The following is a 23681-nucleotide window of genomic DNA, read 5'->3' on the forward strand; positions in this document are numbered from 1 at the left end:
CCGCACATGCATCGTTTCAACTGCGCTTGCCTTCGTCCGCGAGGGTCCGTGCGTCAGAGTCGGCATGTTGTCTTCCCGAGAACGCCTCTCTTTTAGGGCACATTTGCGACTGGCTGGCGGGATTGTTGTCCCGCGTTAGCTGAGCGGCTTCAAGGCAACAGGAATGTGTGTATGGAGTGTTTTGTCGCACAATACATGAAAAAGCGGACGAGTTCTACGGAGTCATACTGCACAATGTTTGCAATGTGGGTGTGTGGGTGTGTTGCGATGAATGCGATTCGCTTTGCTGCGATACTACGTGGCCGAAAGCCCTAATTACGTTTCCTCCCTACACCACAAGCTTTGCTCATTTACGCTTCGTTGTCGTGTCCTCATTATCACTATGCCTTTCCACGGCTGTTGCAGTCGCCTCATCTGTTTGCTTGGTGTCCTTGTCTTCGGTCTCCTTGTCTCCACCCACCTTCGTCGCTTCCTGAGCATCTGCATCCTTCTTCACGTCCTCCTTCGATGGCGTCTTCGACAAGTGCCCTGCAGTCTGCTTCGACCAAAGCTCCGAGTACTTGCCAGCCTCGTTCTTCAGCAGCTCTTGATGCGTACCCCTCTCGATAATCTCACCCTTCTCTACGACCAAAATCTGGTCCGCATCAGCGATCGTGCTGAGGCGATGCGCGATGACGAAGGTTGTGCGGCCTTGGCTCAGCTTGCGGAATGCTTGCTGAATGAGCGCCTCGATGGAAGAGTCGATTGCCGAGGTGGCTTCGTCGAGCATGACGATCTTGGGGTTCTTGAGGAGTACACGGGCAATGGCTATACGTTGGAGTTGACCGCCAGACAGACGCACACCGCGTTCGCCGACCTTGGAGTTGTAGCCGTCGGGGAAACCAACGATGTCGTCGTGGATGGCAGCAGCGCTGCATGCATCTTCAATCTCCTTGTCCGTTGCGTCGAGTTTGGCGTAGCGAATATTTTGTCGGATGGTCTGGTTGAAAAGGACAGGGTCTTGCGGCACAAGACCGAGAGCATTCCGGAGACTGGCTTGCGTAACTGAACGTAGGTCTTGACCATCGATCATGATTGAACCGCCGGTGACGTCGTAGAAACGGAAGAGCAGTTTGAGCATTGTCGACTTGCCGCCTCCTGTCTCACCAACGAAGGCTATGGTCTGTCCGCCTTCGGCCTTCAGATTCACCCCCTTGATGATGGGCTTACGCTCGTCGTAGTGGAAGTCGACATCCTTAAACTCGACCTCACCCGCAGAAACCACAATGTCTCTAGCACCATCTTGGTCGGCAACTGTAGGCTTGGTATTGAGTAGCTGCAAAAGGCGCTCAGCATCAATGAGCGAGCTAGAGATGTGACGATAGCTGTATGAGAGGACATAGAGGGGCGATGTCATCGTGTGCCAGTACATGATCAGAGTAACAAGGTTACCAACTGGCTTGCGACCAGTGACAATCTGCGACATACCAAAGACGCAAGCACCAGCGAACCCGAAAGTTGTGAGAAGGTCTTGTGCTGCATGACCGCCCATGGACCGGAAGTAGTATGCGTATTGAGCGGAGATGGTGTTCATGATGTTCTCGGCGTAGCGCTTGTGTTCGAACACCAATCGATTGAAGTAAGCGACCGTCTGCCAGTTGTGAACTGTCTCGTTGACAGTAGAGCTCTCGGTACGCTGCTTCTCAACATAGTCTCTTCGCTTCGGCTGGGAGAGCGTCGTGAAGTAGAATCCGATGACAATGTATGCCGCGCCCATGAACAAGATGATAAACGCCATGTAAGCGTCGAATAAGTGCGTCACATAGTACATTGCTACGACGAGGTCCAGCAGGATTGGCGCAATATCGAAGAGAACCATCTCGATGAGCGAGTTTAGAGACGACGCCTGTTCAACAGCCTTCAGAACCTCCCCGGAGTCTTTCGAGGTATGGAAGTCCATAGATAGACCTAGAACATGCTCGTATGCGAGCAAGGTGATGCGCCGATACGCGGAGTTCGAGATGACTAGGTTTGCAATGCCGTCGATTATGCCGAGCCCAGCATAACTGTTGATGTATGAGAACAAGACCCAGAGGCCGATGTCCTTCCACGGCATGACGCCACTCTGAGTCTCATAAGAGTGCTGTAATTTGTTCGTGATGATACCAATTTGGCGAGGAGTAAGCAAGTTGAGAACGCGCTCTTGCAGCATATGAATGAGTCGTAGACCCAGGCAAGCCATGACTTTCCAGTCGTCTCTCGGGAATAGGTAAGGCAAGAACACGGCGAAACCCTTAAGATATCCGAACCAGCCACCTTCCTCTTCGAGACGCTTTGCCTGCTGCTCTTTGATGTCTTTGTCGTCGTCCTTTGGCGGTGCCTCTTCGTCATCGCTCGATGTTCCCGTAGGAATGGTACCATATCCGGCGTTGCCGTTGGGCGTCGATGAGCCATTCGCTTGCTTTCCTAGCAGAGACTGGCGTTCCTCGTCCGTGCTAACCTGCGCCTGCTTGGTGACCAGAATGACAAAGGCATCAAGTAGTAGTATGAGCGAAGCCAACGCCCTGACGCAGTTAATCACAAAAGGCGCATTCTTCTGCCTATTCTTCTCCGGAATGGAAAATGCTGTTATTAGGCATGTTGTAGTCTCGAAAGCGAATTGCAGGACAAATGCGCCAAAGTAGGCGTGCCACCGTAATGCCTTACTCGACCAGAGTATATATGCGAGCGGACTCCAGACCAGTATCGATCCCAAGCAGCGGATTGCTGCAGGTTGTGGTGCCTCATAGTCCCAGTCGCCCATTGATCGGCTGAAGTAGTAAAGTACCTCTGTGATGTATGCGACCAGTATCGTGAGCATGGCGATTAGTATGCTCCGCCGCCTCTTGGCTGATACTAATCGTGGTTTTTGTAGTATGCACAAACTGAATGCGCAGGCTCCCATGTAGTAGAAGCCGACTGTGGGCGCATGCATGTAATTGAGGAGGGCCATGGCCGGGTAAAGCGGTGTCGCAGGTTCTGGCTGATCCATGGTCGTGGTCGTGATCGTGAGCTCGTTCTTCGTTGATGTTCCTGTTCTCGTAACGTCTGGCCTGGAGACTTATGGCTGCGCACAGATACACGGTCTGTGCAAGGTCGTGGGAGGCGACTTTATCGTCTCACACACGGTTGTTGGAGGCCTGTGATTAGGTCGCACACCAGGTCTCGAACTGGCAAGGGGAGGCCGCCGAGAGGAGGGTGCTTGGTGGTGTGCGAACCCGGCCGCTGCGAAGAAGCAGAGGCTGCAGCCCCAAGCTTTTGATTTGGTGAGGTGGTCTTCAGCCGCACCGCCACGACGCTTTTCTCCGCTTAAGAATATCCGGCGGGCTCAGCCAGAAGGGTTCGAATATGTGTATGCTGTAGTGATGGCAGGGTTGTCTTCGCTTAAGGCCTGGGTTTCGAACAGCCCGCGACGCGTACTTTGCGACAGCCTTCAGAGTTATACGATTGCGCGGCGCAAACTTCCGCGCAGTCGACTGTCACGCGCGCTTGATGATTTTGGCGGTCTGTTGATGGACGCGCGATGTTTGGTTGTCGCGCTTTGCGCATTGTCCGAAGTGAAGAAGCTGCGCGCCCTTGTTAGCCTAGTCGGTGTGGCTAGTGCCCGCTGCTAGGTCTCCTGCAATCACCATGCAGTCCACTCACCGCCGTCTCCAGCTATCTGCTCTCTGCGACGTACAGCGTACGGCGTCACTCCGGTGCCGCTGCTGCTGCTGAAGAAGCGACAAAGATATATATAGAGCGTTGCATTTTCCAAGAGGGTCGCCGGTGAGGCCGCACACCCCCAGATTTCTCTAGAGCCGTCATCAAGCGGCGAGACCCCGCTCTAGGCAGAAGCAAGCACCCAACAGCCATAGCGGCAGAGCGTCGGTCGGCGCTGCAGGCGGCAAAAGAGATTTGGGAAAATGGTTCACGGCTGATAGCGGGGTTGGACATGATGGACGATGCGGCTCCTTGCAGGTGTCACATCTGCAAGATGCGAGTTCCTTCTGCAACGGATTGGGTAAGCGAGGCTGCAGTTCCTCAGGTACCGTGCATGCACTCAGTAGATCCGCAATGCACGACACGTTGACTTGGATACCATCAACGGCATCCACTCTTAGCGTCTGATCTAGCTTTCTTATCGTACAAGCACACCGCCCAGTCCTCCAGCAGCCTCGCTAGTCATCACGAAGAGCCTCACTAGTGACTAGCAAGAGCTTCACGCCGTTGGTCTGGGAGAATACTGTCCCGAGCTTTCGTCGCCACGTCACGACTACGACACCGCGTTTGATATAGCAAACTGACTGTTCTCAGCGCCTAACAGCATTGCTGGTACTTCCGGTTCACCGAGCATATCCAGAGCATGGTACTCGAAGTACGGTCCAGATGTCAAGCACGACTTTGTCAGTACCAGGGTAGCATCGCGAAGCCATCGATTATGCAATGTGGCACGACATCCAACAGATCTAGATCCACTGCGAGATCGGCCCGCAGGATCCGCACGTTCGCATGGCAAAGATGGGGCCATCCAACGACCACGACCATCCAACATCGACCTGGTACAGGGTCTTTTCGTGGTCGGACCACACCCCACCCAACACATATACAAAGACTCCAAAGAAACTCCACTATCTCATCGCAGCGACGCCTACTATTCGATTTCATTTTCCATACGCCTATTGGTTAGCTTGCGGAAGCTGTGAGTGGCTCATCACTTCGAGACATTTAAGTACACCACAAACCACTGCAAAGTCACAAAACCTCACCTACAGATCAAAGACACCAGATCCAGATTTCACTACGTACATCCAACAATATCATCCCCCTCTTATGCCTTGCAACGACTACGATTACCCCATCCAGTAACCCGAACCCCAACTCCCATCCCCACCGTTTGTCACCATCTCCCCAATGCACCTGCCGCCGTACTACCAACGCACGTAGCTCCCCTCGATCCCTGGATGTGAATGCTACGCAACACTCCATGACTCCAATACCACTTGTGACAGATGTGACATGTCATACGTACTATAAAGAACTTATTCCCGCTTCACACAATCAACAATGGTGGTCCTTCGTTCGCCTCCTGCTTCTTGTTCGCTTTGCTACCCGCTTTCGTCGTATATCTTGCGGTCTTCTCTTCACATAGCGGGTCGTAAGTATTGTATATAGCTTGGTGTTGGTTGCGGCGATTGTCTTCTTCCTGCTCTTTGCACCTATACTTGTACATACACTCCCATCTTCCTCGGTCTTTACCCGTCTATCCCACAGCAAACCCAAGGCCTCGAACAGCCCCAGTCTCAGTCAGTGAATACTCCTTCGAAACGAGCAATATTTACCCCTCGATTCCTTGGATCTCGCCACCCATAATCCTCGGTCACCCTCGTTTGAACTTGCTCGCCCCGGGTTCGAAATTCAAGTCTGTTTGGATTTCTACAGCTCTGGAGCCTGGATCTCGCGTCATTATACCCCGCGTTAGTCCGAGCGTAAAGCACCGACTTCTATTAGATTGATCAGAGGGGCGCCTTCTTACATCCAATTTTACAGTCCACAACTATTGCAATCAATACCCTCCTGAATCAATCACCTTCCTGCGGATCTGGATCAGAGACAACGGTCCAAGCGGCAAGTCATCGAAAGTCTCAGGCGACTACTGAGACCCTTTATCAGTCTCAAATCTTCAAAGTATAACTCTCCCACCATCTACTTTTCTTCCAGCGTCCACTCCAGCGTTTTCAGAGTACTGCGATCCAATTTTCAGTACACTCATCCTCCGCAAGGACAAGGCAATTAAACAACATGAGCGACGCAGCACCCGACCCAACCCCACCAGAGCAAGGCTCACCACGTGGCGCCATGGATCCTCCAACGACACCAGGTCCAGGTCCGGGCCGCCACGCTAGGGCTCCAACTGCAACAACACCCGCACCCGCACTCGCACCTTCACTCTCACCGTCCACACCAGGCCGACGTAACCGCCCGCTGCTCTCAAACACGCCGCGTTCATCTAGCAGTCCGTTCCCCACTCGCGCGCCCCGCACCCCAGGAGGATCATTGTCAATCCAGCCCTGCACTGTCGACGAGACGCTGTATAGCAGGGTGACTGTACACACGGCCAAGTGTACCGAGTGCGATCAGCGTAACATGGATACTATGCGACGCTGCCCTGGCTGCACATTCCAGGTCTGCCAGCCGTGCTATGAGAAGCGGCTCAAGAACAACAAAGGTCTTCTCCATGGCAACATGGCGACTCCAGGTGCGGCCGGAACCGGGCTTGGTACTACTCCTGCAGGTAGAACAGTGCGGCGTAGGCCAGTGGCGAGCAGCACACCCGTACGTGAGAGCGAAGAGAAGAAGGAAGATGGGGTCAAGGAAGAGGAGGAAGATGTCGATCCCGCGCCGAAGGAGGCTGTCTCGTCTACACAGAAGTCGTCAGCAAAGAAGCGTGCGATCAGGAAGAAGCCTGTTGTACTTGACAGTGAGGTGGACGAGCTCTCTTCCGAAGACGACTTCGAGCTAGACGATCACTCACCTACACCCAGCAAGAAGCGCCGTACTGAACTCACCTTCGCCGAGAGCGCCCTTGCTACCGCTACCCGGACACCGCCTGCCACACGCGCAACTCGACGATCAACTACCGCTCCGACTTATCACGATCCGCCGTCCCCGCACTCTGACCCGGTCGACGGCGCTGTGCGCAGCGGTGGTAGGTCAAGTGGCTACCTAGGTGGCGAGTACAAGGGCGACGAGGGCCTCTATGACGTTGCCATCGGACCATACGATGAGCCATTGTTGAGTCGCCAGAATCCTGTCCTGTCGAACCCTGCCTCGAGGATTCCCGATATCATTAAGCGAGGTGGTGTACCGAGGCCACAGGGTGAGACGTACAAGTACATCCAGAAGCATCTCCGAGACAAGATGCAATCAGACCAAACAGGCGAAACAGCTCAAGAAGAGACTGTGGCCTCCTTGGCTGACCAGAGCGTAAGTAAGGAGTATCGAGCGGTAATCAACAATGAGAAAGCTGACACAACCAAGAAGGCTGACCAGGAAGCTAAGGAGTGCACTGTTGGAGCTTTCGTAGAGCAGATGGCAGCAAAGTACCTGAACGCCGAGACCATGGACGGAGACGATAACAAGGCCCTCTTCAACGCGATGGAGAGCGCCGCGTTGGTCTGGGGCAAGAAGACGTTCAAGAAGCTGGATCCGGAGAAGCAGCACGCGGTGCAGCCGGGCTTGAAGTTGCGTCTTGATTGTATCGACGAGAAGTTTCGGGAGGAGTTGGCGAAGTTGATGGACGAGCGCGCTGGTGGTATGCTGGCGGAGTTGGGAGTGAGTGACGAGAAGCCTGCGGCTGGTCCTCCTGACTTGCTGTTCAAGCCTGTCTAGAGTAGACGGTGGAGTTGATGGCGTTGTATCGGTCCGAGCGATGATTTTCTTGGCCTCCTGTTACATTGCTAGACCTTTCAGCGATAGACGGATATGTCGTGACCTTTGTCGGTCCATTCACATGGGTAACGAGTCAGCATTGGTTGGCTTTCACCAGCTTGGTATTTACCTAGGATAGCGTAGTCCTATCGTAGGAGCATGTTTCTAGAAACCGATTGCATCAAATGAGTAATGAAGAGAAACGTGCCGCGTCTAATGAGATTGCCAGACCAACTCTTGAGAGACATGAACGAAAGAAGACGATGCAGACATCTGATGCAGACATGATTATGCTACTTGAGAACACGTACGTAAACGACCTCCTTTCGAGGCAGAAGAACAACAGAAGGAAAAGATTATGGGTATCCGTAATGGCGCTGATGCAATGCAGAACAAGACAAGCAATGAAAAGGTACAAGTAGCCTCAGCTGAGGCACTCGCACTGACCGAAGGTGCCGCCGACCTCGGCCTGCTGTGTGGGTGTCTATCGCTGACCGAACTGAATCGTCAGCTTTCCCTTGGCTGGCTTGATCTGCTCCAGCTCGTCCTCGCCCTGGTTGCCCATGGCGTTCTCGAGCCATGTTGTTTCGTCGTCATCGTCGTTACCGGCGGAGGATGGGCGCTGGCTTCGTATCGACTTGAAACGCTCATTGAAAAGATGTGCGTATTCGTCGTTCTTGGACGGCTGTTCGGTGACTTCAGGGAGGGCGCTCGGTTGAGAGACGGGGATCAGTTGACTGTACGGGGTCAGCGTCATGTCTTACTGAAGATGGGGAGCCTCCAAGAGACTGTGAGTCCCTTTATACGGAAGGTAGGGGTCTCTTTGCGGCAAGGTACAGTCTCTTCTGTGGGAAGGAACACCCATACTATGAGGAAGGCAGAACTCACTCGTTTGTCTCCGCGCAAATTCGCTCCAAGTTCTCTCGCTGACGTCGTAGCTCCTCCGGGTCTGGCTGAGGCGCGTTGTGGGTGCTGCTGGCGGTACCATAGTTCGGCTGGTACTGGTCTCCGAGCAGATGCGAGGCGTCCGAGTTCTGTGAGAGAGAGCGTCAGTACTCGTATAGCGCAATTCGACATCAACGAGGACTTACATCAGACTCGGAAGTCCTTCGCCCTCCCAGGCACGACGAGCAGATACCCATCGAATGCGCGCGACGGTGGCTGGCGGAAGCGGTGGAGCTGTGTACGCGCTAGTGTGAGCCGAGGTCTATGGTCTATACGGAAACGACGGGAAGGTGACGAGCGACTACACGGAGCATGCTGTATGGCCCGTAGAGGGGAAGCTGGCGCAGTTGTCAAAGTTCACGAGCGATGCTTCCTTGAGTTGTGATGATCGGCGCCGGCAATCTCCGGGGTCTTGGCGGGCAAGGAGCCGCATTCGTCACCCTTCCACCTTTAACTTTCGCTACCTCGCCTCGTTTGTTGGCTTGCAGCTTCCATCCCATCTCCATGAGACTGCTTGCAGCTCGATGCTTGCTCTCTTCTCTGTAGCAAGCACTCTGCTCCTTTTCGGCAACCTGTCGTCTCTCACACATGATGCTATCCATCAACGGTTATCCTCACGCATCGACACATACACAACATAATGTCGTTTTATACACACATAGTAACTGTGTTGGCCAACCGAGTCGCATCACGAAGATGACCTCTGGCCTAGAGCGTCGCATCGCCCATGAAGTGCTGACTTTGTGAAATTCAACCGACAAAGACGACCGCAAGCGCAGCTACGACCCTATCCGTCTCCTGTGTCTTGCAACAAAAGAATACCCGCCTCTTTCCAATCCGAATCGCTTGTGCAGCCGTCTCAAAGAGCTTGCCTTCTTCAGATGACCAATTTTCCCTACTTGATTCCCTGAGCACATTCCTCCCCGCTTTGTTTCTTGAGCACAATGCGCTGCTCATTGTGGACTGGAGACTAGTGTAGACGGATGCTACCCATGGTCCCTCACAGATCGGCCGGAATACCCTGTAAAGCGCTCTAAGAATTTCGCCGTCGATGGGCGTTCGGTAATGAATGAGTGTCATCGTCGCGCGGGCGCATTGTTCTCAGCTCTGTGGGTGGTTGGAGTCTTGGGTCCCCCGTCGCGTTCGCAGTCGTTGCTGATGGCTGTCGGGGCTGATCTCGTGGCCGCGTCGCCTCCCCGGTAGTCTGCGTAGTTGCTGGTGGTGGCGCTGTCGAGCTAGCGTCTTTGGCACCTGGACGCGTGGTGGGAGGTGGGACGCGGCCATTCGGTGCTGTCTGAGCCCTAGGCGGACGGGCATCTGCGTCCTTGTCATTGTCGGATGGCTTCCGCTTGTGTATGGCATCGAGAGCTACGAGACCAGCTTTCATGTTTCTGTCCAAGGAGTCGTCCGCACTTCGCAGCTCTTTCAACGCACCGATGTCCAAGCCAATTCTTGTTGGAATGTCATCGATGTCTGCCGCGCTCGATCCAGGAGATGCCGTGAGGAAATCACTGAGGCATTGCAGCCGGTAGTAATCTCTAAGTCTCAGCCGGCCCCAGTAGTAAGGCTTTCGTGGAAAGGTGACTTTCACCAACTCACCCACGAAGACATGACTTATGTTCAAGAGGTATCTTGATCCTGGTGCTCGCCGCACCTTCAGCTGTTGATGCGGACTACCATTTCCTTGAAACCCGTACAAATCGTCTTCATTGGCCATCCCCAGGTACTTTGCGTGCTCCAACTTCGGTATCCAATCCGCTCGATTCAATCCCCGCCCTCCGAAGCTGTGCGCAACATAACCAATGCCATAATCACAGTCGACTCGTTTAAAGATGAAAGGCACATTTTGCTTCAAGTTGATCAAACCTTGTGGAGACGGTGTGGAATACTTCCCAACTATCGCTTGTGAGTCGGATGAGAAGTCACAGAGTCGAACAGAAACAACGTCGCTGGTGAAATACTCCTTCGTCAAGTCCGTGTAGGACCCACGGGTCTGTCCGTACTCGGGTCTGTAGATGGTTACATCTCCTGTGCGGTTACTGATGATGGTGTAGCCCGTACTGCGAGTTGGAGGAGCAGGAGGAAGAGGAGGAGGAGAAGCAAGTGGTGATGGTGGTGGTGGCAGCGGTGCTGGCGCGCGCTGAGGACCAGGAGAGCGAGATCGTGACGTGCGCCCATTTCGCCTTTGACCACGCTCATCACTATAAGCTCGATTGGGCCTTCTTTCGTTTTGGTCTCGCCGCCGACTGGGGGATCTTCGGTCTCGTTGCCCGCCGCGTGGTCGGTCCCTGGAGTAGTCTCGATCCCGACTTCGACGACGGGGGCGTGGAGGAGATAGTGATCGACCTCGAGGTTGAGGTTGAGGTTGAGGTCGACAACGGGGCTCTTCTCCTTCGCCATAGTCGAGAGGCGGGTCGCCTACCCTATGCCGATCTCTTCGCTCTTCACGCTCGTAGCGATCGCGATCATAGTCCTGTGCCGACACCTCCTCAACATCTGAATCATACGGTGATACAATTTCGGCTCTGTGCCGCGGAGGTCTCTGGGCGTGGGTCTCTGAAGGTGGCCCCGTGAGCTCGTCCTTGCTAGGCATGATGAGATCTAGGGGATCCGCTTGACAAACAGGGTTGAGTATGGTTGAGCGAATGGAGTGGTAATGAGAGTGATTCCATGGCTGCAGCCCCTGAAGTAGAGGCAGGCATTACATCTGTGGTAACCTGAGTGAATCTTGAGGCAATTGCGCCTGCTCTTCGCTAGGTCCAGGTACGTGCTCAGTGCTGTGCATCACGAAAGCGGTCTAGTCTTGTGATCTCGATGACAGGACTATGCAACGGGGAGAACTCGTAAGTGTGAATGACCTTAGGAGAATGAAAGAAAAACGGGAGATCCAGTTGAACATGAAAGAAAACGCAATCTTTGTTGTAGGCGTACGACGTTTGCCTAATGTGGATATAGGTGGAGCGATAAAGCTCCTTTGTTCGCACTTATATATCGCGTCTACACGCCATCATTTACTTCATTACCGCTCAACATGGACCATCATTACCTCTTGTATCCCGATTATGATCCCAATTTTCACGCAAATCAATTAGACCAGATCAACCGTCAATGGACGAGGCACGATAGAAATAGACTGAGATGTACTACTGGGCCAGCATACTTCCTCAGTGCCCAGGATGGGCGAGAACCGCTTGATACGTTGGTCCTATCCGAGTCACTAGCTGAGAAGATACAAAACGCTTTATGTATCGCCCACTCGTACTGGACTATCCCGGAGAAGGTTGCTGAGGAAGAGAGGGTCCGTTTCGAAAACGAAGCAAGGGCTGAGGCCTGGCAGGAGGAGCTGGAACATTTAATCAAGATCACAAAGAAAAAGCTTCAAAAAACAGGTCGAGCAGCTCGCGACGAAAGGAAATGGTTGCGCGAGCTTTTAAGAGAGCGGAAGAAGTGTCAGAAATCGCTAAAGTATTATCAATATGTTCGTCAAGAACATGAAGACTTGGTGAAGTTGGGAAAGGCGAGATGGATAAACGCTTGGTTTGAAGTACAACAGGAGCTCGATCGCCTATGGGTGCATGATGGTCAGATCAAGAGATACTATCCTGAACAACCACCCGGGCGGCATGGTTCAAGGCCAAGACCCCGAGAGCCGCACGGCCGCTCGAGATCCCAGGAAAGAAGACATCGAAGCTCATACCGCGAACAGAGGCGGGAGGCTAGATCGCGAAGTACCAATCATGCCCAATACTTTCACAATGCGTCTCGGTCGAGGTCTCGTTCTCGGTCGCGAAGACGAGATAGTAGGTCCAGGCACCGTGGGCAAGAGCCTCAGACGCGTAGACATCGAAGCCAGGATCGATCAAATGAGCGAAGCCGTGGACAATCTCGCTATGGCTCTCAGTCTCGTTCAGGGTCACGAAGGCATGACCATAGACAACACCATGACCGGGCTTCAGAGCATCGCAATGCTGGTCTTAGGAATCGTCCGCCTTCGCCAGCTTTATCTTATTCTCATTCTCAGAGTGATCCGGAACTGTGGCGCATGGCGGAACTCATTTGCGATACGAGCGAAACACCTCCAGCACATCTAGAGATCACAGCAAAACCATCGTGTGACTGGACGAGACCAGACGGATATCGAGCTGAAGCTAGCCGTATAGCTGAACGTGACGTTATGCCATCAGCAATTGTGGCGGATGACGACGAGCTCTCATTTATCGATGTAAGCACCGATGACAGCATGGAAGCAATGGCAGAACAAAATATTACACACTCTACACCAATATCGCGACAGACTTGGGACTTCAAAGACGGCCTGTATCGATTGGCGTTAGAATACGACAAGAGAGACACGCTGTCTCCATCGCCGACCAATCCATCCGAAAATCTGTCCTATCGCCCCAGCGGCATTAAGCGGAAGCGGGAAGACCATGAACTGAGTGAAAGGAAGTCTCGGAAAGTAGTCGAGTCTCGCAACGGTGTGAGTGAAACCTCGATACGTAAAGACTCAGCTATCGAGTGGCCCCAGGAAGAAACGCGTGTGCAGGGAGTCGCTGGAAGAACTCCAGAATCCATGAGAATGTCGATACGTGACTTCTTCAAGCCGCACCAAAGTCGTGGCGAGAGTTTGTTTTAGAATTTAGATAAACGATTGGATGCGAATTGTAGTCTGACCCCAGAGAGGTCTTTTTTGTTTTCATGCGTGTTTGGGGCGCGGCCCAGTAGATGCGATCACGAGAGGGAGGATGTGACGACTCGGACGCCAAGTAATTGTGCAGACAATCAATTTGATCATATTGGCGCGACTGTGAGCTCATTCCGACTTCCGCTGCTTCAGTCGCTTTCTGAATTGGGTCCATGTTGGTGCAGTTGTAGCGCGTTGGAGTTGGGACGATTCTAAGGTTAGATTGTTATGATGTTTAAGTGGCTCGGAACGCGTGCCGGCTCAACCTTGGAATCCGCGGCCCGGCACTGTAATTTCTTGGCGTCCACGGGTCCCTTCTCAAGGGTCTGATCTTCACGCCACCATAGAGTAGCCAGACACTTCTCACAGTTCAATGCAAGCGCATGAGCAGAAGCATGACTTTCGCCAGGATAAGCGTTCGAACTAACAGCAAATCAGCTCAGAGAGGGGTGGTAAGTAGATTGTCCTTGGTGGCACTCGCGTCTAGACGTTCACTTTCATCTACGCTTGCACGGCCTTCTCAGGATAGAGTGTAGGTCAGCGACCAAAAGCGGGAGTAGACAACGATCTCCCCGAAACTCTTCAGAAGCGAGGAAGGCCAGACTGCCGATCTGGCGTAGCGAGCTCAGACCCTCAGAGGTAGGTCTATCACCACTCGAGGGCTTTCGACGTGCCGCGATGAGACAAAAGTCTATGAGGAAGAGCAAGACACAGTACAATCTGCACTCACGCGGAGACGCGCCCCGAACCAACGTACAGGATCGCGACCACCATGGCTACCGCCAGTATAGTACCCCAGCCAGCGAGGTTAATGTGGGAGACCAGACTAATAGCCATGGTTGCAAGGGTGAAGAGCACAGATCTCAACGAGACCAGCATCATCGAACCGCATCGTATCCACGTAGGTCTGCTGAAGCATCAAGGTGGCATAGCTGTGGAAGGAGGGGGGACGTCGAGACGGGTAGTGATGATCGATTGAGCGATCGAGGAGCCAAACTGTTTAGAGGTAGGCCAGATAGAGAGATTTTTCAAGGACGCTCAAATGCGTCGTATGCAAACGAACGTCAGCGAGACCTCATGAAGCGTGCGGCAGCCGAAGCGAAAGAGCGTGTGCGTAGGAGTCGACCTCTGGGATGCGAAAGACGAACAGCGATGGAGATAACGAGGAAGGGGCCGCGGCGACCATGATGAGGGTACTGATTTGCGGTCAGTTGGGACGTAATGACTTACGCGTGCCGTTCGAGATGGGGCGGTGATAGTATAATTGTGTCCTGAACTGACACTTTGGCACGACGATGAGCATAGTTGTCATCTTCGCGTATGCTGTGCTGTCGAGCAGGATTCGTGACGTTGCGCCTCGTTGCTCACGAAAGACCAAGCGAGGGTCAGAGCGTTGGAGACGCGCCGAGCGCTAGCCCGGCAACGCTGCTCAGTCAGCAACCGTGGAAGTGTGGCCTGTCACCACTCAACCACATCAACATTTCCATCATCTCGTCAATCAGGATCCGATACGTCATATGGGAAGAGCTTCATTGGTATCATGGGCGAGGCTCAGTACGTGTCACTGGCGACTAGTACAGCTGCCATACTTGATAGTCAAGTCGCTCTCTTCTGAGGCCTATTCGTAGTCTTACTGGTGGGAAGAAGAGGCTGGACTGTTTCTTCCCCGGGGATTAGATAAGACACTCAATCTCAATAGCTCTCTCTATAGCTCATCCTTTTCTCCCTTCCACCCGTCGCCCACTCCTCGCATCCATTGTACGCCAACCAACTTCAACCCCTTCTTCTCCGCCAACTGCTCCGCTCGGAAACTTCTCCTTTCAACAAACTCCTCTCCGCCAACATCCGCTTTCTCCAAAGCTTCTCCTGCCTTCTCCTCAAAGAGCAGGAAAAGATACCGGTGGGGCCCACTCTCATCCTTCGGTCCAGGTGCCAGATACTGCGTGAGCGTCTTTCCTCTCGCGGTGATGTCTTCTGGAGAGGTGGCCGCTGACGGAGAGGGAATAGAGGTAACAACCCAGTGGCGCCAGTAACCAAATTTTGGATCGTCTGGTGTAGGCGCATCGGGGTCGATCATCATGAATGTGTAGCTCGTGGCGGAAGATGTCGGTGGAGAGGAGATAGAGATAACGGGTTGCTCCTTGACCTGGCTTACGCGAGCGAGACTCCCATATTCTGGAGCAAGTCCCGAGGAAAACTTGACACTGAGGTCCAGAGCTGGGGTGAAAGACTCTGGGATGATGGCAGAGGGAAGTAGGTTGGCGCTTTTCAGCGATTCGACGACAGCGTTTGCAGCCATTTTGGTCATTGAAACTGCCAGAAGACGGATGTTGTGGAATGTAAGAAGATGGTCGGGGTCGATCTAAGAGTCTATGCGCCGATATAGGTAGTTTTGTTGCGTGGCCGTGATGGTCAAGCTCAATTGGTGGATAAACCTAGCTCTCGCCTGGTTCTCCGCTTGAGGCTCCGCTCTAGCCCTTGGCGACCTCATAGAGCATAGATTCGGGGTGTAATAGACGATAGCGAAGCCGTGCGACATCAACAAGGCCGTTGACGTCCCGAAGCACGTGAATGGTTATCTAGCCTTACGCGTATTCTGACACGCTGTTGTCGACGTGTCTGGCGTTCTACCCAAGGTCGAACTCTTGAACCTGAGGTCTCAAAGCTTCGAATGAAGGTATGGAGGTATTCAGTCGCAGCCGCGCTTCATGGACGCTGCAAAACAAGTATTGTGGTCTCCATTCTCTTGTCATGCACGGGCTGAATGCGAATGCAACTGCCCAGTCATTTCACAGAACTAATGCATCGGGGTGTAGCGTATAGAAACATTGAAATGTGAAACCAGACACTATAGAGTCTTTGCAGAGATGAGCCAAAACTCATTGCTAATGACATCGGGAGTGTTGGTACGTTGAGCTTATGAGGATCGCGGGGTTCAGAGGCACGGCCAATGTGCAGTATCGATAACAAAAGGTGCTAGGTCAATCAAGGTTTAGTCCAGCTTTCCCCTTCCGCCGATCGCACGCGCTCATCCCTCATGAGACCTGAGCTGCTATCTAATCCATCACGACGCCTAGCTGCAGCCTCTCAGCAGAAGGTGCGAGGAAACTTGATGCCACCAGACAGTTTCTACAGAGCCGGCCGGCGTCACGCCCTGGACGCGCTTCCGTTATCGGTACAGCATGGGCCGCGACAGCGTGCACGACGGGACAACTCCAGGCTAACGGCGCGTCTGCGCTGACCTCGGGAGTCAATCGTTAAGCTCTTCAATTCATATGAGACTACTTTTACTCGTGCAGGGTGTTATCTACCCATGTAATCAGTCCCCTATACATCGACACGTCGACTTCTTGTCGCAATTGCTGCATTGCGTCTGGTTTTCCATCGGCTCTCTACTTCGATCATAGCAGCTTCTTCACGGGAAGGTAGTGGCTAACAATGGTAGTCCAACGAGCGAGCACACCCAAACACTCCAAAGCCTGTACATCTGCCGATCGAACTTCTGATCCTTCAAACCAGCCATAGCAGTACCGACCAGAAGCGCACCAACAGCAACCGAGATAACCACAACCTCCCAACGAGCACACAGAAAGATCAACGGTGCGTACACCGACCAAAAAGCGACGGTTGCCGCAACAGTCCATAGTGCGTACTGTCTGCCCAGCGCGATCACAATGGTGTGGCGGCCGCGAGCTCGATCGCCCGCTTCGTCGCGGAACTCCTGAACTTGACAGGTCATGCCGACAATGCCAAAGGTGAATAGAAGAGTCCATTGCCAGGCTGTGCGGCTCACTGGGGTATCTGAGCCGAGTGCAATACTGAGAGCACCGCTGAAAAGGCACGTGAAGCCTGCGCCATAAAAGACATTGCGCACGATGCCACTGTAATCGCTGACACCCCAGTCGTTGTATGCAGTGATCAGGATGACCCACGCGATGTACATTGGTAATACGTCCATATAGAAGCTGACACATCCAGTTACCAGATGCGCAGCAAGTAGAAGATGATTGGTCTGCGTAGTGGTGATTCTTCCTGCCGGAAGCGGACGCCAGGGTTTGTTGATGGCATCCTCTTCGACTGACGTCGCGCTCCGTTGATTCTGAACGTTGAATTGCAAAGCCATAAGCCAAAGCCACAGAAAAATCCGAGGAATGCTCTGTAACACAGCAAGCGTGCCTTGCGGTGGGAGGTTCAGAGACGGCCCGGAGAGAGCAGTGAGTACTCCGAAGAACGTGCCGGGAATGACCGTGTCTATTATCGTATCGTTGGTGAAGAGGAGTAGCGTGTGGAAGTGGTAGAGGGTGTCATGGACTACTCTTCTAAGATCTTTGACGCCAGATACGAAGTGACGATCGAAAGACGCTGCAGACTTTGGGAAGGCGTACTTGTCTCCGGCGCTCTCCATGCGCTTCATGGTAGACATTGTAGTTCGTGATGTGGGGTTTGGTTCTGCTTGAGATTTTAGTGTAGGGATACAAGGGAGATTGTTCGTGTCTTGTCATTGTGCATTCCTTCACGATTATATATAGCTGATACAGAATATGGCCCGCATTTTGTATGCACCAAAATGCAGTGTCACGAAGAGGAGTCTCTAGCATAAGCCTGGTCGCGACCACCGACTATGATGGCAGCTCGCCTCATGAGAATAGCTCAGCTTGTGGCGTCAAGCCACGTCCGCATGCAGCATAAGCGTCTGCCGTCTGCCCAATCGCACCATGTCTACCTACATAAGGTTGCTTTTCACCGTCCATGGAGCGAGCTGATTTCGCTTTCGACCGAGTACTTTCAGACCACGTTGGGATGCTCATACTAGCCTCGTAGTGTACTGTGGGGCCTGGTGCATGTTGCATCAGGCAAGCGATCAAGGGCACCTGAGGCTGCGCAATGGCCGATTGAGGCGCATACATGAAGCTGAGCGCCTGCGCGTCCGTAGTTTGAACTTGAACATGAAATAGCGAGTTTGAGACATGACTGCGATCAATTTTGGATGCCTGGAGTACGCCAGAGACACATTCAGCGAAAGATAGCGTTGATTGACGCGGAAATCGCGAGCTTCCAACTAGTGGCTCCACATAACTGAGAGCATAGTACATGCAATACATCACATCCTCAACTCGATTCGCTGCAGTGATTGACGGTTCGTGTGCATGTTCTGTACTTTTTCAAGCTCAATCTGCAAGGCGCAAGCTGCCGTCATCAATATGTGGGCTTCTCGATGACGTTAGGTCCTGTTTTGTCGCAAGCTCTTCCTGACGATCATTGATCGCTAGCCACGTCGTTTGTGTTTTTCTTTTTTGCGGTCTCTTGGTCCACTCGAAACACCGATAGTACTCCGGGTAGTAGGATGAATCACTTGCTCGTCCTAATCAGGCCTTCTTATCGCGTTTCGGGCTGCGCGTACGAGTACAGCGAATGATGGTGTATGACCATTGGCTACCGCTGCCAGACTGGCTTGGTAGAATTGCATCCATGGTGGCCGATGAGGATTGAGGTCTCGATAACGTTGTGGGAGGGAGAGAGAGCGACAATAAGCTACTTGAAAGGAAACTAAGGAAAAGTGCTATCGCGTAGACGACAGCCGGTGATATCCGACTTCGAAGAGATTATGGCGTATATCAAACGTAGGTCGTGAGTGCAACGTCGTTACACCTCAGCTGCGCCTCCGTCAATAAGAGTCCCTCATAACCCGTTTCCTGTAGCGGGCGATATGATTCAGGCCATCTTTTGTCGTCTATGTCCATGAAGAACATGGTGCCATGCGCACGGTATTTGCGATATCGCGCGGTTTCTTTTCAGTATCTTGGTGGTTGTCTCCTTCGCGGCGGCGCGCCAGGACTGTGGAATTCATGATGCCCAGGGATATATTGGCCGCGGCTGCTGACGCTCGTGTACCAGGTCATCGTTTTCCGGAGTGCAATATATCGTTCATTAACTCACGACTGGTGTTGGAGTTTGGTGTACATGACGGTATGTCGTGGGCGGCAGTCGCGAATCTCGTTGCCATGCACTCACCAAGGAGGAAGCTGCAAAGCCCCATGCGAGGCCTTGGCAATGCGGCACGGTCCTCAACCAATTGCAACGAGCCGCACCCGTTCCACCTGCCGTATCCTCTCGCTCACCCCACTCATTCCATCTCCATGTAAATCTTCCGTTCGGCTTGCATGCTTTCCTCTGATCATTCTCCAGGGTGCCTATCTCCACAATGACACGGCCACGTACAGGCAGTCCATTATGTGGCCCTGAAATCATTTCTTGGGATTGTGGTTGTGGCCAGCGGCTACGGATGTACCAAAGCGAAGGAAGCAAATCTACGAGTAGAATTCAGGCATCGTATAACCCATGCTAATGCAAGACCCGCAGCTTGCATGAGAGCAAACAGCCTAATCTCAGTGCATGCGAATCTTTCGCCTACTCACTCGTACGTAAACGTGCACCAAAGGTAGTATGTCGACTGTCAACGGGATAACCCGCCCTGCCGCTGATCTCACAATCTTCTATATCTCAAAGTACCATGAAACTCATTGTGGCGATAACATATGGCACCGTTGCCGCAACAGCGACGGTGTTGGCTCAAGACACATTCGAAGCACCAGATTTCAACGTCACCGAAGCCCTGATCAGGAATGGGGTCAACGTTTCGGCAGTGCCTGAACTGGTGGCCTTGGCTCATCAATCGTTGTTACGCAGCTGCTCCATTGCAGTAAGTTGTGTCGCTGTGCCTTGATCTAGCACAAGCTAATCTCTGCGATAGTGCGACTCGCTCAAAGTCGTTTTCGGTAAAGAAAAAGTTGTCCATGGTCAGAGTGCAGAATACTGGTCGAACCAACAAGCCGCCGTTGTGCCGTGTTGTACTTTCACTCCCAAGGCGTCTCTTGAGGTGTCATCATTGATATTGATATCTCGCCTTACCCAGTGCCCCTTTGCGGTGAAGAGTGGAGGACATGCAGCATATCCAGGTGCATCCAGTATCCATGGAGGTATTACAGTTGATCTGAAAGACTTCACTACGCGCGAGCTTTCTGCCGACAAGAATACTGTCGCTATTGGACCAGGTAACCGGTGGATAGATGCGTATCGTTACCTCACTCCGTACAACTTGACGATCGTCGGTGGCCGAGTAAGTCCAGCTCAGATCTTTGGACCACTTTCATGGAGTGTGCTAATACATCATGTAGGCTGCGCACGTCGGCGTTGGTGGTCTGACTTTAGGTGGAGGCATCAGCGACTTGACAAACGAATACGGTCTTGCCTGCGATAATGTCGCGTCCTACGAAGTCGTTACCGCGTCTGGCGTCATTGTCAACGCGTCTCCGAGCCTCTACCCCGATCTATACTGGGCCCTACGCGGTGGCGGAAACAACTTCGGCATTGTCACGACCTTCCACTATGAGACCATTGTACAACCACCCATGTGGGGTGGCATGCGTATCCACGACCCCAGCACCACTCCCGCATTGATCACTGCTTTTGGGAACGCCATCAATAATGCCGAGGAAGATACGAAGCTCGCACACGTAGTGTCATTTACAACATACGATACTTACCAGCTCGCATTTACCGAACTCGAATACCTTCTCCCAGTCGACCTCTCGAACCCTCCCGAAATCGCCAGGGAGTATCTCAGCATTCCATTCATGCAAGACAAGACGGGCAACAGTACCCTCGAAGATCTAACGCCACACCGAAGCGACGATATGCCATCTGGTTTCCGCACCTCGATGTGGTCTGCGTCATTCCAAATGAGCGCCGAGCTCATTCAAAAGATGACCGACAAATTCTTTGAGATGGCACCTGGTCTGCCTGCCGTCTCCGTGAACATTGCATTCCAAGCGTTCTCTAAGCCAGCGCTACAAGCGATGCAAAAGAAAGGTGGTAATGCCCTCGGTTTGTACCCTGAGAACGGCCCGTTCTTTCATGTCTTGGTGTATATGGCGTGGAACGAGTCTAGCGACGACACAACGATGCTAAAGGCTGCCCAGTCCTATATTGAGACGTCCAAGGGTATGGCTAGGGAGCTAGGTGTCGATAACGAGTACTACTACATGCCGTACAGTAGCGGATATGAGCCTGTGGTTTCTGGGTATGGAGAGGAGAACATGATGAGACTAAGGGCTATATCGCAAAGGTTTGACCCGATGCAAGTTTTCCAGAACCTGCAACCAGGTTACTTCAAGCTTGACGGGAAAGCACCGCTTGGTGCGAGTCTTTAGACAGCGCGCATGAAACAATCTGTGAATGCTCAATACTTCAAGGTTCTGCGGCGTTTGCATTTGTGTGGCTGAGGTTATTCGAGTGGCTAACAAGGGTGAGGCCTCCAACGTCGGCAGAAGACCTTCATCCCTTACAAAAAAATTAGAATATGCGCCTGCCCCTGTGCGCTAGATGTTATGCACGAGCGTAACCGAAGCATTCAACTTCGACTATGTACGAGAACCTGATTTCAATGTGAATTGAAAGTTTCGTGGAGAACATGCGGACAGGCCAGCCCGCCCGCAGACTGTGCCGCAATGCTAAGACAGCGCCCGTGGCGGAGCACAGTGTTTAGCCGTCTTAATCTAAAATCTGTGTCTCTTCGTATTACTATCACTAACTTAATACCTTCCCTTATCCGCCGAACTTGTCACCTAGATGATCAGACTAGAGAACAAGTGGTCGAGATGCAGCCTGTACGTTCGACACTTCTAGCACTCGACGCTACATCTATGCAAAAGTGGTAGCTCCGTCGGGCTACCTGGGGACTAGGAACACGATCCCTCAGCAGGCTACCAGGACGACGGCACCCGAAAGTATGGACTGCACCTTCCCTTACCTCAGCAATGCATGCCGCTCGCATGATTTGGGCATGCACGATCAATTAATACATGCATCTAACGTCCAGCATTCAGCCGGCATAATAGTAAGTTGTGACGCTGTACCCGAACCTAGCACCATGTTGTGTTAGAGGCACTAAAAGATGTTGTAGTTGTGATAAGTGCATGTCTACAAGACGTCCCCGCTATCAACGGGAAGAACCCCGTAGACGCGCATTTCCAGGTCTTCGATTAAGTTTTAACTCGACAATGCAAGAACGAATGCATTGTGTATATGAAAGTGTGTTGTCTAAGTGAGTGTTGGACGCTTCTCTTTGGAGTGCGTATACCTGAGCGTCTCTTAGCTACGCTATCCCCTGCTTACTCTACAGCATCATTCCGCAAGCCGTATTGATCCTTGGCTAGAACCGCGTTTTCATGGCTGATGGTTTTAAGCAGCTTCGTCGATAGTGATGACACCATCGTTGTTCGTATCGTGCCTTTGTCAAGTCAACGTCACATCCAATAGCAACAAGAAGAATCTCAGCACTTACTCGTCAAACCACTTTACCCATACCTCACTATCTCCCTTCACCGCCATATACTCCAGATAGCGGTCCAGAGTGATACTGCCCGTACCCTCTGTATCAGCTTCCATGAAAGCTGTGGTGGTAGCGTCCGAACGATCAGCCAATTCAAGTGGAAGGTCCCGTTTCGTGTGACGACAGCCGCCTTTGCAGGCGCAGCAGAATATGTTACATTTTCCGTATCCGCAGCATGGTGTACTTCGAGTGCCATCTTCACATCGGACGTCGTCGTCACCGTTACAGCACGCGGCGGTAGCCAAGGGAAGGAGAACGCTGAGGCATGCCATCCAGGACAAGGACAACATCGTAACTTAGGAGTTATAGATTGTGAATAGAGTAATGTAGGTATAATAACGATGCCTTTGGTGTGCGGTGTGTTTCTGTTCTTTGTGGTGGAAACCAAGCTCAACGGCGAACGAAGAACTTTATACATCTTCCAGAGATAGATTCGCCGTGATGTTATTATCTTGCAGCGACAAGTCAAATACCTAGGTAGCCCCACAGGGTACTTTTTCGTTCAAAGTAAATTGTGTTTAATTTGTTACCTTGCAGCAACGACCTTAACAGTCAGCACGATAGTACTTCATTTAGGCTGGGTTGTGTTTACTTTATGACCTTGCAGTGACGACCCTAAGCAGTCAGCACGATAGTACATCATCTGCAGTCTTCTGTTGGTACATGCAAACAATGTCAGACCTCATTTGACTCGTATCATTTGAACAGCCTATGTCGTCACTGAGCGCAGTCATCCGTGTGTTACTTCAATCGTGGAGCTTCTTATACATCAGGCAAAACAGCAAGGCATGCATGATGAATGCTCTACCATATATGGTCATCGAACATGGGTGAAAAGCTTCCTGCCCCCAAGGTAGCATCCGCACGTTGCCAACATCCGAGCCTACTCCAACGAAAGACTCGTAATCTGTCCACATCAGCGTTCAAAGTAACTGCACATCTCTTCCTCACTCCCACTGTCGTCATCGTCACACCCTCTCCATTGTCTCAACCCCCAACTTCCCCAGCCCCATCCTCATACCATTCATGCATTCTACCCCAGCGACTGGAATATAGTAAAGCGACCCTGACGACGCGTACCTGGCGCCAAAAACATCTCAGGATGTGAACCCATGTCTGGCAGAAAAGCCCATCGCGATTGGCTCTGCAGAATGTTTGATGTCGAAACAGACGTGGAGGCGGCGCAGCACGTCGCGCATGAACATCTGGGGGCTATTTTTGCAATCGACGGGA

At 52.4% G+C, this 23681-nt stretch overlaps 9 protein-coding genes across 9 annotated transcripts; 3 read left to right on the plus strand and 6 right to left on the minus strand.

Moving 5' to 3' along the window:
* Window positions 1-330: 330 nt before the first annotated feature.
* On the minus strand, window positions 331-3196 carry BKA58DRAFT_223021 (uncharacterized protein). Its single transcript, XM_046166288.1, has one exon. It carries the CDS (start codon window positions 3008-3010, stop codon window positions 347-349), a length of 2664 nt encoding a protein of 887 aa, XP_046022466.1. The 5' UTR covers window positions 3011-3196; the 3' UTR covers window positions 331-346.
* A 2197-nt stretch (window positions 3197-5393) lies between these two features.
* Window positions 5394-7588, plus strand: BKA58DRAFT_223120 (uncharacterized protein). The gene has a single exon (XM_046166289.1). It carries the CDS (start codon window positions 5800-5802, stop codon window positions 7387-7389), a length of 1590 nt encoding a protein of 529 aa, XP_046022467.1. The 5' UTR covers window positions 5394-5799; the 3' UTR covers window positions 7390-7588.
* Window positions 7589-7912: 324 nt separating this feature from the next.
* BKA58DRAFT_442313 (late endosomal/lysosomal adaptor and MAPK and MTOR activator-domain-containing protein) lies at window positions 7913-8570 on the minus strand (the record flags this gene model as incomplete). Its single annotated transcript, XM_046173898.1, has 3 exons — window positions 7913-8165; window positions 8317-8462; window positions 8520-8570. The coding sequence occupies 3 exons, from the start codon at window positions 8568-8570 to the stop codon at window positions 7913-7915; spliced, it is 450 nt and encodes a 149-aa protein (XP_046022468.1).
* Window positions 8571-9210: 640 nt separating this feature from the next.
* BKA58DRAFT_223124 (uncharacterized protein) lies at window positions 9211-11185 on the minus strand. Its single transcript, XM_046166290.1, has one exon. It carries the CDS (start codon window positions 10964-10966, stop codon window positions 9407-9409), a length of 1560 nt encoding a protein of 519 aa, XP_046022469.1. The 5' UTR covers window positions 10967-11185; the 3' UTR covers window positions 9211-9406.
* Window positions 11090-13372, plus strand: BKA58DRAFT_223136 (uncharacterized protein). Its single transcript, XM_046166291.1, has 2 exons — window positions 11090-11136; window positions 11329-13372. Exon 2 carries the CDS (start codon window positions 11405-11407, stop codon window positions 13007-13009), a length of 1605 nt encoding a protein of 534 aa, XP_046022470.1. The 5' UTR covers window positions 11090-11136; window positions 11329-11404; the 3' UTR covers window positions 13010-13372.
* Window positions 13373-14717: 1345 nt separating this feature from the next.
* On the minus strand, window positions 14718-15603 carry BKA58DRAFT_223150 (phosphatidylethanolamine-binding protein). Its single transcript, XM_046166292.1, has one exon. It carries the CDS (start codon window positions 15363-15365, stop codon window positions 14763-14765), a length of 603 nt encoding a protein of 200 aa, XP_046022471.1. The 5' UTR covers window positions 15366-15603; the 3' UTR covers window positions 14718-14762.
* Window positions 15604-16130: 527 nt separating this feature from the next.
* Window positions 16131-17556, minus strand: BKA58DRAFT_389680 (UbiA prenyltransferase family-domain-containing protein). The gene has a single exon (XM_046170767.1). The coding sequence runs from the start codon at window positions 17478-17480 to the stop codon at window positions 16473-16475; it is 1008 nt and encodes a 335-aa protein (XP_046022472.1). The 5' UTR covers window positions 17481-17556; the 3' UTR covers window positions 16131-16472.
* Window positions 17557-19158: 1602 nt separating this feature from the next.
* On the plus strand, window positions 19159-21472 carry BKA58DRAFT_389682 (uncharacterized protein). The gene is made up of 3 exons (XM_046170768.1): window positions 19159-19757; window positions 19809-20174; window positions 20233-21472. The coding sequence occupies exons 1-3, from the start codon at window positions 19569-19571 to the stop codon at window positions 21265-21267; spliced, it is 1590 nt and encodes a 529-aa protein (XP_046022473.1). The 5' UTR covers window positions 19159-19568; the 3' UTR covers window positions 21268-21472.
* A 506-nt stretch (window positions 21473-21978) lies between these two features.
* On the minus strand, window positions 21979-22738 carry BKA58DRAFT_404116 (uncharacterized protein; the record flags this gene model as incomplete). Its single annotated transcript, XM_046171827.1, has 3 exons — window positions 21979-22003; window positions 22232-22288; window positions 22401-22738. 3 exons carry the CDS (start codon window positions 22736-22738, stop codon window positions 21979-21981), a joined length of 420 nt encoding a protein of 139 aa, XP_046022474.1.
* Window positions 22739-23681: the final 943 nt, after the last annotated feature.

Source organism: Alternaria rosae (assembly GCF_020736505.1).
Source record: "Alternaria rosae strain MPI-PUGE-AT-0040 chromosome Unknown BKA58scaffold_8, whole genome shotgun sequence".
Taxonomy (NCBI): domain Eukaryota; kingdom Fungi; phylum Ascomycota; class Dothideomycetes; order Pleosporales; family Pleosporaceae; genus Alternaria; species Alternaria rosae.

Excerpts from the sequence above, each read along its gene's own strand:
- BKA58DRAFT_223021 (XM_046166288.1), bottom strand. The coding sequence starts at position 3,010 with ATGGATCAGCCAGAACCTGCGACACCGCTTTACCCGGCCATGGCCCTC.
- BKA58DRAFT_223120 (XM_046166289.1), top strand. The coding sequence starts at position 5,800 with ATGAGCGACGCAGCACCCGACCCAACCCCACCAGAGCAAGGCTCACCA.
- BKA58DRAFT_223124 (XM_046166290.1), bottom strand. The coding sequence starts at position 10,966 with ATGCCTAGCAAGGACGAGCTCACGGGGCCACCTTCAGAGACCCACGCC.
- BKA58DRAFT_223136 (XM_046166291.1), top strand. The coding sequence starts at position 11,405 with ATGGACCATCATTACCTCTTGTATCCCGATTATGATCCCAATTTTCAC.
- BKA58DRAFT_223150 (XM_046166292.1), bottom strand. The coding sequence starts at position 15,365 with ATGACCAAAATGGCTGCAAACGCTGTCGTCGAATCGCTGAAAAGCGCC.
- BKA58DRAFT_389680 (XM_046170767.1), bottom strand. The coding sequence starts at position 17,480 with ATGTCTACCATGAAGCGCATGGAGAGCGCCGGAGACAAGTACGCCTTC.
- BKA58DRAFT_389682 (XM_046170768.1), top strand. The coding sequence starts at position 19,569 with ATGAAACTCATTGTGGCGATAACATATGGCACCGTTGCCGCAACAGCG. Across the intron at positions 19,758-19,808 it reads TACGCAGCTGCTCCATTGCA|TGCGACTCGCTCAAAGTCGT; the intron begins GTAAGTTGTGTC and ends TCTCTGCGATAG. Across the intron at positions 20,175-20,232 it reads TGACGATCGTCGGTGGCCGA|GCTGCGCACGTCGGCGTTGG; the intron begins GTAAGTCCAGCT and ends TACATCATGTAG.